Genomic DNA, 12,101 nt, shown 5'->3' with positions numbered 1-12,101 from the left:
TGAGAACCGCAGATCCTCGGGCCCAGGGGTGGGATGAGGTCTCGTGGGGACTGCTCGGGCTCCCCCAGGGTTGGCCGGGACCCCAGGCGCTCGCCGGCGCCCCCTTCAGAGGAGTGATGTCTGTGCACCATGCTTCTCTGGAATTGAATGTGATTGTGTCCGGCTACAGGAGCTTGGAACACAACGGGCCCCTTTCTCCCTTGTGTCTCCACACCCAGGTCTTTCCCCCGTTTAGGTTGATACCCAGGAAGGTGACGCTGATTATCGGGGCCACGATGCAGGTAGGAACCAAAGGCCACGCCCCCGCCCCACCCCCACCCGCGGCCAGAGCGGGCTCTGGCTGTGTCCCCTGCCTGGGGCTTCAGAACGGGCTGTGGAGAGTGCTGGGGTGTTGGCACCCTTGCCCCTGGGGTGAGGCGTGGGCTGGCCGGGGGACGGGCTGACGGGCGCTGCTCTTCTCCCTCCAGATCACCTCCGAGGGCGGCCCCCAGCCTCAGTCCAACATCCTCTTCTCCATCAGCAACGAGAGCGTGGCGCTGGTGGGCGGCGCCGGGCTGGTGCGAGGCCTTGCCGTGGGCCACGGCGCCGTGTCGGGGGTCGTGCAGGCCGTGGATGCCGAGAGCGGCAGGCTTGTCGTCGTGTCGCAGGTAAGGGCGTGGGCTGCACCGCGGCGGGCACCTTCCGACGCCGCCCTGGACACAGCCTCTGGGGTGAGGCTCACCGCTCCCCAGGCAGCTGGCGGGGTTGGTGACCCGGGCTGGGAGGAAGCCCTGCCTGCTGGGCTGGGGCTCTTGCCAAGGGCCACCCTCTCCCAGGGTCTTGCTTCTGCCCTCTGAGCCCAAGCCCCTGCCTGTCACCTACCCCCACCAGGGCCAGCCCTGCACTCGCACCCCTGAGGTTGCCCTCCTCCTGACTGAGGCTCCCCGGCTGCTCCTTAAGGGGCAGGGTCCCCAAGCCCCACGCCCTGGGGACATTCCAGTGCAGGCTGACAGTAGCCGTTGCGACAGCACGCTCTGCTTTACGTGCCTCCCCGAGTCCTCTCCGGACCCTCTGCTCTGCCCGTGTGCAGGTGATGGGCCCGAGGGACGGGCTAGCAACCCACGGCCGCCACACGGCTGCTCTAGGACCGGACCTCGTATCGCCAGCATCAGAGCCCTCCCGCCTTCAGGTCTTCTTTTCCAGCTGGGCTTGGAGATGTTCTCCTAGCAGAGTTGGGCTGCTCTAGGCTCTGACACACTTGCTGGGTTATGGTGTATGTTTCTGGAGGCATGTGCTGACTGGGCTGCTGTACACGAGGGTAACTGGACACCCGTAGTGTCTCAGACCTGGATTTATATTTCCAGGAGAGAAAGAAAGCCTGAGTCATCCGCCAGTATCTTTGCTCAGCTAGAAGTAAAGTCCTCTCCCCCGCCTCCTCGCTGGAGTGGGGGACATTTCCTGACCAATTTCCTGGGTCAGCAGAGATGCTGGAGGCCAACTCAGGGGAAGCCTCCCCCAGGAGGGTCCCCCTGCCCCATATCGGTGGCACTGACTCCAAGCAGGTGAAAGCAGGGGTCTCTAAGTCTGATCGCTTCTGTCTTCCCCAGGGGCAGGCACTTCCGTGGGCCTCTGGGAAGGACAGGGCAGAGCATGCCCCCCTCCTGAGAAGAGCTCAGGGTGCTTGGGTTCTGCCCCGTGCCCTTGGCCTTGGCTGTGACTTGCAGGAGCATCAGCTTGGTGGTCAGGCCATGCTGGAACCCCGGCTCGAAGAGGGCGTTTTGTCCTGGGTGGTGTGACTGGGGACGGGAACTGGGCCCCTGACGGTGGTCCAGGAGCACCGCCGAGTTAGGAGCACCTGAACACACAGCTCTGGGCGCTGGGACCCCCTGGAGGGGGTGGGGCTGACTTTGACCCGACACTGAGTGCATTGATTTACTCCTTTCCCAGCAGTTCCACTCTCTCTCCAAGTATCCCGCTTACGCCGCAAAGTCCTTTTGAATCACTGGGTGGATACTCCAGGTTTACCTATCTATTTTATAAAGACAAGAAAGCACGGGGCATGTGAGAGTAAAATTAAGGACCAGGGAGGCCCTGCTTTGTTTCACTCTAAAGAAAGCGTTGCGGCCTCAGGAACGGGCTTGTTTTTCTCCTCCTGGGGGCCCGCGTGGCTGACACAGCAACCGGCTGGAGATTGGTCCAGAGGACACAAGGCCATGCAGTCCCTCCTGGCCACCCTCCTCTCTAGGCGGACCTCACTGGGTCACCTCTCTGCGTCTCCCATCGGGCAGGCTGGGGGAGGGGCCGGGGGAAGGCCGCGGTGCCCCTTGGTAGATGGAAAGGCTGCACCGCCAGCGCCATCTGAAAGGCGTCTCCTTGAGCCCAGGCAGGCGGGGGCCCAGCCTGAGGCCCTGAGGTCCGCGTGTCCCAGAAGGGTATGCGACTCTGGTCGGAAGCTCACGGTTCCATCTGTGCAATTCAGGTCACCCTAAGAATCAGCTCCCAAAGCCGAGGAATAGTCCAGGACTAGCAAGAGAAGACAGCAGTGAGAAGGATGAAGAGAAGGAAGGGAAGGGATGCTAGTTGGGCACCTACTATGTGCCAGGAGTTAGCCCAGGTCACAAGGCACAGGAGATGGGCTCACCTGAGTGTCTGTAAAAAGGGCTTAAGGGTTTTAGTAGCCTGGGTTCAGCACGTGTCAGCAGCCCTACAAAGAAGCCAGTAGAGTTAGTCTTTGGCCAAATTAACAGGAGTATAGAATTCAGAATGAAGGAGGATATAGAGTCTATTCTAATCACACTCTCCCTGGCTCCTGCATTTGTCCCGGTACTCTGCTCAGAGACAGACAGGCTGGATTTGGGGTTGGGAGGTCTGGAGACCTGTCCTGTGAGGGCTGCCTGGCCTAGAGAGGAACAGTCCCTGGTCAGTGTCCCCGAGCCTCTGCAGTGCTGACCTGGAGCATCTGGATCGGACACGTCTGTAGGCTCAGAGGACCAGGCTGGCACCCCCAGGGGCAGGGAAGAGGCAGCGGCCGGGTCCACGTGGGGCGAGCCACCCACCAAGCCAGGCCTCCTAGGGAAGAGGAACATCATGGGTGCCTTCTGGCCACGTGACTCTGAGCTGGCCTTGGCAGGAGCCTCCTTCCTTGGGGAGGGGTGTCCCTTCCCGAAACTCCCGTCACTAGCGCATAGCCCCTACCCACAGTCAGCCTGAGCCCCAAAGCCCTTTTCCTAGGATCTCGTGGAGGTGGAGGTCTTGCTGCTCCAGGCTGTGAGGATCCGCGCCCCCATCACTCGGATGAGGACGGGGACCCAGGTGAGGCGGGAACCTCTCCAGGCCCTCCTGGCTGAGCTCTCGGAGCAGCCTCTTGGCAGGGGTCAGGCCCTGAGATCTGCTTCAGGATGAGCTTGGGGCTGCTGGCCGGACGCTCTTCCCTTTGCTGGGACAATTCTCCATGCCCTTCACCTGCTGGACCCTGTTTACCCGGGGGTCCAGCTTCACTCCCCTGCCTTTCCTGCTGCAGCCCAAAGCCTCCCTGCCATTCTCCCCAACAGTGCCATCTCCTCTTACGCACGGCGCTTACGCCTGTCACCCCGTGTGGGTGCCGTCAGCAGGTGATGCCTGTGTCTCCACCAGTCTGTCGCCTTCCCGCACCTAGAATAGCACCTGGCACCTCGCAAGAGCCAGTGTTTGGGCGTTGCGTACCTTTCTCGGTGCTCTCTGTGTATTAGTCCACATGGTGCACAGAACAGCCCCGAGAGGTAGCTCCGGGGTCACGTCTGTGTCACAGAAGAGGAGGTGCGCACGTGGCAGGCTTCGGGCGTCTGCACAGCTAGTACGCGGCGGGACGGGGCGCCGACCCCAGCCTGGCTCAGGTCCGTCCCTGCCTTTCGCTGCATCACCTCCACGTGCTTCTTCTGGTCGGCATGCGGTCGATTCAGGTTGTAGGAGACTGAGTCCACCCCTCGTGAGCAGGGACCCCCGCTAGACTGAGAAAGAGGGGAGCAGGGTAAGCTCTGCGGCGGGGGCTGGGGGCGCTGCAAGTGTCCCAGAGCTCAAGGCGGTCATTTAGGAATGGGGTCTCCCGGCCGAGCTGCGACAGCCCGCGGCTCAAGAAGGACGGGAGGGGCGGGGCTGGCGCTGTGTTCTGCTTGGTCCTTTGCTGTTTCCTCAGGCCTCCCGGGACCTGTGCTGCGCCTGCCGCTGGTTAGGGAGGAATTGGGTGTGGCTCCCGTTGCCCCGTGGGGACGGGGAAGCACCCGGCAATGGGCGGCAGCTCAGGCAGTGCCCCGGAGCGTCCGGGGGGTGGGGCTCCGGCCGCTGGACCCCGGCGGTCACGGGCCTGGCTTCTCCCCACAGATGCCTGTCTACGTCACCGGGATCACCAACAACCAGAACCCTTTCTCCTTCGGCAATGCCGTGCCGGGCCTGACCTTCCACTGGTCTGTCACCAAGCGAGACATCCTGGACATCCGGGGGCGGCACCACGAGGTACCCGCCCTCCCGGCGTCCCCCGACTCCATCCCAGACGGTGTTGGGGTGGGAGGGTTCTCACCATGTGTCTGCGCTTCACGCCCTCTCGCGGCTCCCCGACTCCTCCCAGGGCTGCGGCCACACTGTCCCTCCCCGGTGTCCCTCCCGGCCTCTCAGTCTTGCTCGTGTCCAGGAACCCGGCCGCCCAGCTCCCCCCTCGCGGTTCCCAGGACAGTCCGCAGCCTTTTCATTTTAAGCACATTCTTGCCGACCAGCCGCGCTGCACAGGGGCTTAGTGACCCGCTAGCGGAAGGCAGCAAAAACGACAGCCTGGTGGGGACATCACAGAAGTTCCAGAACGTCTCGGGGTCCTGGTCGGGGTCCCCAGGCTGTAGCCTCTGACCCCCTTTCCGAGATGACGCCTGGCAGCCCTGGGGTTTTCTCCAGGTTTATCCCAGGACCCCACCCCTCTCCCCTTAGCCTCCCTAGGGGGTCCACGGCCCCTCCCTAAGTCTCAGCGGGAGAGAACGTGCTGCCCCCGTTTGTATGAGCTGGAGCCCACACGTGAGGAGGGGGGACGCGCCCGGGGTCGCCCAGCCAGTGGGCTATGGGCCGGGTGCCGGCCCTGGTGACTACAGGCTGCCACCCCGGGTGGGCCTTGGTCACCCAGGACCCGAGTGGGGTTGGTGCTGGGGGTTTCTTCTTGTCTTATCCGTGGACAGGGGGGGAGGGGGCCGGGCATGGGATAGGGGTCTCCTGGAGGCTGCCTGAAGCTCATCTAGTGCAGGACGAGGGCCTCCCCCCGACCCTTTGGGACCAGAGCCCTGTCCCCAGACTGTTCCCATGGTACTGGGACGTGTGACTTTTTCACAGATAGCCCACGACGGGGGCTCTGGGGGGGAACACCCCAAGTCCAACATCTTCTTGGTGCTTCGCCTGACCCCCCGCACAGTCAAGGCTCTGAGAAGTCCTGTGTGAGAACGCGGGTTGGCCTAGCCTCTTCCACAGGCCCCTGTGAACAACGTGAATCGCAGCACTCGTGCTGGGGTGGCCACGGGCTGCAGCCCCCAGTTAGCAGGCCCTGGCGGGGCGGGAAGGCAGCAGGGTGAGAGCAGGCAGGCAGTGCGGGGAGTCTGGGGCTCCCGTCCGGCTCTGCCCTTTGGGGACACTTTTGACATCTGTCACAGGCATCGCTCCGGCTGCCGTCGCAGTACAACTTTGCCATGAACGTGCACGGCCGGGTGAAGGGCCGCACCGGGCTGAGGGTGGTGGTCAAGGCCCTGGACCCCACAGCCGGGCAGCTGCTGGGCCTCGCCAAAGAGCTCTCTGATGAGATCCAAATCCAGGTAAAGGACAGGTGGGCAGAAGCCACCGTTAGCGGGAGAGCAAAGGCCAACCCAGCAGCCCTGCTCCTCCCAGGGGCCATGTGGGCACATGTCAGGGGGCTGGGGCTGGGAGTATGAGGTACTGTGGGAGCCCGAGATGGGGTGACCCAGGGCTTCACAGAGGGGGGGGACGTTTCAGGATGGGGGGGCCTGGCATGTGCACAGGGCTGAAGGTCTGAAGTAGCTTGATGTGCTCCCAGAATAGCAGATAATTCAGAGCTCAGAGTCTGGGGTGCCTTCTGGGGGGAAAAGCCTGGAAAATTGTCTGAGCCGGGCATTCATTTAGTTGTCTGTATATTTCACAAACCCGAGGTGTGCTTAGCAGAGGCAGACACACTCCCCCACTTCCCAGGCCGGCTCCCACAAAGCCTGCGGGGCAGGGGCTGCAGGCATGGCTGCCCTAGATGCGCCCGCAGCCCCGGGGGTGAAGTGCCCCTGCGGGTCCCAGGGAGCAGGCGGCAGAGGGTCCTGAAAGGCCTCGAGGGATGTGCCCTGGAAGTCAGAGGGTGCGACCCATCGTTCACTGATGGAAACCGAGCCTCAGGACGGGAGGCGGCCTGCTCAGAGCCCCTCGAGGGGGGCACCCAGCAGGACTCGGACCAGGCAGGACCAGAGCCCAGCCACCCCTGTCCAGCCCAGGGCTCGACCCACGTCTCTCTCTACCACCCCTGCCCCCTCTGGGCCCCTCTGTAAAAACAACGAAGAGCATTTTTAGCTTCAGGGACCCCATCCTGCTAATCTGGGACTCAGTAATGTCTGGGTTCCCCTAAATTGCAAAGAAAAACTGATAGCAGCCCCTAAGTATCATGAGAAAAGAAATGGGTTCAAGCTCCCTCTTCAGGAAGGAGCAAACCATTTCTAAACCAGGCACATACCTCATTAGGGGCAAAGAAGCAGATTTCAAAGAGAGAAACGCCTGTCTGCCAACCCCTTTCACCCCTGCCTGCACATGCACACACAGGCACACACACATACACACAAACACAGACACATACACAAACACACAGACACAGACACGCACACATACACACACACACATAGACACATACGCACAGACAAATACACACATAGAAACACACAAATACTTGCTCTTCCTAGCTGAAAACAAAACGAAGCAAGTTCTGACACCTATCCTGAAATTAAAGACAGGGCTTTGCAGCTGCCAAATTCTGTGACCTCAGTCAGGTCATCTAACATCTCTGCGCCTCGGTGTCCCTGGCTGACAGCAGATGGGTTTTGAGTACATCGGAAACTTAGAGACGCTGGATCCAGCCCACAGAGGTGTTTCATTTGGCTCATTCAGTGCTTTGAAACAATTTTTATTTGTTGCCAACATTTAAAAATAGGAAGATTTTGTCTACAAGCCCAGTATGAATACATGGCATGATGCCACACGGCAAAACCAGCAAGAGATAAGGGCCAGCCTCCCATTGATAGAGAGGTGCCCCCCAGTATCACAGGCCCCCCCAGCCCCTGTCGTCTCCCTGGCACCGAGGCTGTTCCCCGTGGTGCTGGCAATGGTGCTTTTCTGCCGGTCACATAACAGGAGAGGAAGGTCCCCCTTGTACCTTCATCTCCATCTCAAGAGGGACCACAGAGGTCCATGCCTAAGAAAAGTGGGAAGGGATCTGTCTGTCCATGTATTTCCTGCGAGATACGGAATCAGTGAGGCAGCTTCACTCTGGATGCCGCCTGCCTGGCGAGAGTGCTCACGTGACTCCAGAACCCGGTCTGGCTCCCAAGGCCGTGCCCCGTGCCCTGTTAGGAAGCACTGCCACTCCATGGTGTCGCACGCATCCCCCAGCTCTGTGAGACAAGTGTGGCAAGGATCATGACTTCTAGACCCATTTTACAGATGAGGAAATCGAGGTTGAGTGTATGGTCAGAACATGGCAGTGCTCGGAGGGAGGGAAGTCAGGCCAGTCTCCTCTTGGAAAAGCATCCGTCAGTTCAGATGATTTTAGACACAGGCCCTTAGGAGCGTCCAGCTGGTCTGATCGGATCAGAAGCCAGTGGGGAGCCAAAGCTGTGCTTGGCATCTAGGCTTGGATGCCCTGAGGGTCCCTGGAGATAGGTGCCTGAAGGGTGCTGGGTGCGTCAGGCTGCGTGCCGAGAGGGGTCTGGAGCCCCCGGGAAGGGCTGCCTCCGTGGCAGGATTAGAGTCCATCCGACATCATCGGGTTTATCGGCTGCTGGCCTGAGGTCACCAGGCGCCCCGTGCCAGTTCTGTGCGGATCCTGCCGGAGCCTGGCAGGAGAGAGGGTGAGAGGCGGGGCTGAGGGGGTGCATCTGGGAGGGGCACGTAAGGAGCAGCGTGTGTCTCTGAGGCGAATTTAGAGCTTTCTCCAGGCTCAGCCCTGGCAGCATGACCGAGCAGGACCCTGGGCCCTGTCACTCTGCCGCCTCCCACACACATATGTCCCGAGAGCTCGGGGGTGGCCCGTGCTTGCGTGAAGCGGCCCCAGGGGCTTCACCAGCGCACCTGCTCCTCCTCATCGTGCCTTCGGCCTCTTAAAGCTCAGCCCTCGCCACCGCATCACCAGCTGCGTAACAGGTGCTGGCACCGGGCTCTCTCACCCCTGGGAGACAAGCAGACCCTGGACGTGGTTCCAGGGATCACAGGAAACAAAACTCACCCTCTCTTCCAGGTGTTTGAAAAGCTGCGGCTGCTGAACCCCGAAATAGAAGCAGAACACGTGTTAATGTCACCCAACTCATTTGTCAAGCTCCAGACAAACAGGTACGTCACTCAACGCGGCTTCGTCCAGGTTGCGAAGCTGTGCTCACATCCGACGGCTCGTTTGCCAAAGTCGTCAGGAGCTGTGGGTGCCTCGGGCGAGCTGCACCTCCCTCCTGGTGTCGCGCTGGAAGCGGCTGCCACCTCTGCCCTCCTCCCCGTCACCGGGGACGTCCCCTGCCCGTCTGCAGCATCTCCCCGTGGGGCCCTCTTCTCCCTGTGGCCCAGAACCTCTCATGCTTTCTGCGGACATCCACTGCTTCAAAGGGGGAAAAGTGCCAGCTTGGAGGTGTTCAATTTCTCAAATGCCCCTGTGTCTTCAAGACTTGCTGTTCGGTGTAGTCTAGGAGCCGGGGCGTCACCTGGGGGCTCGTGAAAATGTGGATCTCGGCCCCTGCTGGGTGGTGGGGACATGCATGAACGCAGAGAAGCGGGGTTTTGAAGCCTGCCTGCAAACCTGCCTCCTGGCCGGCATTCTAAGACGATGCTTTGGGTAGTGATGCCTTGTGTGTGAACTGCGGGTGCAAAGTTGGGCATTGTAAGGACCACTGGAGAAACACACACACGTGGGGGACACGCAGCCAAAAGTGTCACCTCCCGGCTCCGTGCAGGGCTCTGGGTCAGAGGTGGGTGACAGCCGTGCCCTTGAGGAGTCCAGTGGGGAAGAGGGCAGTGTAGAGAGAAGGGCTGTAATGAAACGAGGTACAATGTTGAAGCCACAGCCCAAAGGAAGGCCTTCCATGCGAGGATTCAGGGAGGCACACCCCCAGTGGAGATGCTGGAGCTGGGACTTAAAGGATGCATAGGAGGTTAAGAGGCTGGGGTTGATGAAGGGGGAGAAATTTGAGGCAGAAGCAATGACATATGCTTAAAGTCATCTGCAGAGGGTTTGTGGGGTGGCGGCACAGAGAGAGGGTGAGAGGGGGCCAGGCCTGGGAGGCTTTTCCTTCCTTTCTTTCCTTATAACATCAATGAATATGTAAAAGAGCATAAAATACTGCATAATTTGTCTCCTCCTCAGTGCATATTATCAGTAGTTTTCCAAACCACATTCTTAGCAAGTGGCCCGTTTTTATCCAGTTACTGGCCCTTGGAAATAGGACAGGGCAGGGCCATAACTCCCATTTCACAGTTGAGGAAGCCGAGGCCGAGAGAGGGGACACACGTGCCTAAAGATGCACAGTTGTTAGCGGGCTGTTGGCTCTGCCTTTGGGCTCCATCCGGCTCTAAGCCCCATCCTCTTCCCGCTGCACCAGGCTGCCTTATTTCAGCAAACTGAAGACAGTTTACCATGGAAGGGTCTTTGACAGCAAGTATCTGTGCTGCTGATGGGACCCTCAGCTCCCGCATCCTTCCCTCCCACTGACCGGCTCGTGGAAGGTGCCGCTCTCCTTGGAACCCTTGGTTTTCCAAATTAGGTTTCCTGTTGGCAACTGATGAGCTGCAGCAGGCTGTGCACGGGGGCCTGGTGCACGGCGGGGCTGAGATTGGGCCTCTTCTCCCGGGAGCAGTGGGTCTCCCAAACCCCAGGCCCCTTGCTGTGACACTCCTGCCGTCTGTGAACACTGGTCTGGTTTGTTTTCCGAAGGGATGGCGCCGCCTCTCTGAGCTATCGTGTCCTGGACGGACCTGAGAAGGTTCCCATCGTGCACGTTGATGAGAAAGGCTTCCTGGTGTCGGGGTCCATAATCGGGACATCCACGGTTGAAGTGACTGCCCAAGAGGCTTTTGGGGCCAACCAGACCATCATCGTGGCTGTCAAGGTAGGATCACGTCCGCCTCCTTTTTGGAGTAATAAAATCAGCAGTACTGTTTTCCCCTCGCAGGTGTATAAGTGAATATACTCACCTTCCAGCCAAGAAATTGTCTGGAAGAGTTTATTAAAGGTCCTAGGTGAGAAGCTGCAGCATCTTCTGGGTGTCGGAGCCGAAGATCCTTGGAGATGATTGATGGCAATGACCTCGTCTCATAGATGGGGAAACTGAGGCCCAGAGAGGTCCATGGTTTTCTGGGACTGGCACTCAGGTGTCCTGACCAGTCAGCATTGAATGTGTGTGCTGGCTCTTGACCCAGAAGCCATTACGTTACAGACAGCACCTCGTAGGATGAGGTGACCCGCCTTACAGGCAAGGAGACCAAGACTCAGAGTGTCACACGGTAATTGAGAGTCAGGCTCTGGGTTCTAGCCCACGTCGGCCTGGCCCGGGTTGGTGTCCTCCAGTCCCAGCCAGCACTCCCGTGTCCCCTTGCCATTCTGTGCTCCTCAGAGACGGGACTTTCTCCTTGGGCGTCCCCGGGTCGGGTCCTGGGGTTTATCCTGAGCAGAGTTTTCTTTGCACAACTGATCCTCAGTGACAGAGAAAACACACGACCACTGTAATATTTAGATTTTGCTTGGGTCGTGGGCCTATTTCCTTATTAACATCTTTTAGTTTCAAGATGGGTGTCTAACAGGGAACCCTCCACCCTAGTTTTCGAGTACGTGAAAGTGACTGACCACCCATCCTGTGTCAACAAATAGCGTTGAGCACCAGCTGTGTGCCGGTCACTGCACCGCTGACCTTCGTCAAAGAAATTGGGTGTTTTGGGGGCTGGCTTTTTGGCCAGGATGGATTTTACCTGGAGTCAGAGAACGAAGTCTGCTCTCTAAAGAGCTTGCGTTCTAGGGCTCCCAAAACCCATCATCCCCTCCTTTTCCCGTCTCCCCTTTAACTGGGGCACCTGCTCCTGGCAGCTCTGTAGCGTACGGAGGCCCCCAGGCAACGCTGCCTCTGCAGTCTGAGCGGGCATTGTTTCCACTTTAAATGCCTGGAGAGCCAGGTCCTCCAAAGAAGCTGAGCGGTCAAAGCCCAGAGGATATTTTTGCAACATGAATAATAATCTAATTTTTCACAGTCATGGCTTTTGACTCTTGTGGGTTGGGTTTCCTGAGAGCGAGGCCGGCTGCCGTGCAGGGGGGGGGGCCAACGTCGCGGGCTGGGCCGCTCTTTCCACGACCCCAAGTCGGTCCAGCCCCCATGCCTCCTGAGATGGGGACTGGCCAGGGGCAGGCGTCCGTCCTCGGGAGGGGGCTCTTCAGGGAGGTGTTCCTGGCACAGTTGTCACTGCACCTGCTCCCTGTCCCCAGGTGTCCCCTGTTTCCTACCTGAGGATCTCCATGAGCCCCGCCCTGCACACCCAGAACAAGGAGGCTCTGGCGGCCCTGCCCCTGGGAGTGACTGTGACTTTCACTGTCCACTTCCACGACAACTCCGGAGACGTCTTCCATGCTCACAACTCTGTCCTCAACTTTGCAACTAACAGGTAGAGGGTGGGCCCCCCTCGTTCCCCACATGAAGTCACGTCTCGATCAGACCCAGATCTGATTCACGCAGGTGACTGATGACCACGCGGAGAGGCCAGCGCCCCTGAGAGGAGAGTTTGTTACTCACGGTTCCCAAGAGCAGGGTGTGCGCCTTGCTCGCAGGGCCAAGGGGGAAGCACCAGGCTCAGCCAGGCGTCAGGAGCAAGGGGAGGCGTGGCCGAGAGTC

The 12,101-nt window shown here is 59.7% G+C and overlaps 1 protein-coding gene across 2 annotated transcripts in view; it reads left to right on the top strand.

The window, feature by feature from the left end:
- The window catches only part of NUP210 (nucleoporin 210), a 106,473-nt gene that overhangs the window by 81,336 nt on the left and 13,036 nt on the right, over positions 1 to 12,101 (top strand). The window contains exons 24-31 of one of the 2 annotated variants that reach the window (XM_082345178.1): positions 219 to 281; positions 468 to 647; positions 3,211 to 3,291; positions 4,336 to 4,467; positions 5,637 to 5,795; positions 8,483 to 8,574; positions 10,160 to 10,334; positions 11,699 to 11,874. In XM_082345178.1, coding sequence (XP_082201304.1) covers positions 219 to 281; positions 468 to 647; positions 3,211 to 3,291; positions 4,336 to 4,467; positions 5,637 to 5,795; positions 8,483 to 8,574; positions 10,160 to 10,334; positions 11,699 to 11,874 — 1,058 coding nt within the window. The remainder of the gene's footprint in view (positions 1 to 218; positions 282 to 467; positions 648 to 3,210; positions 3,292 to 4,335; positions 4,468 to 5,636; positions 5,796 to 8,482; positions 8,575 to 10,159; positions 10,335 to 11,698; positions 11,875 to 12,101) is intronic. The other variant, XM_082345179.1, reaches the window with a different exon arrangement.

Source organism: Balaenoptera borealis (assembly GCF_965194805.1).
Source record: "Balaenoptera borealis genome assembly, chromosome: 12".
In the NCBI taxonomy this organism is placed as follows: Eukaryota; Metazoa; Chordata; class Mammalia; order Artiodactyla; family Balaenopteridae; genus Balaenoptera; species Balaenoptera borealis.
This window is presented reverse-complemented; position numbering and strand designations above follow the sequence as displayed.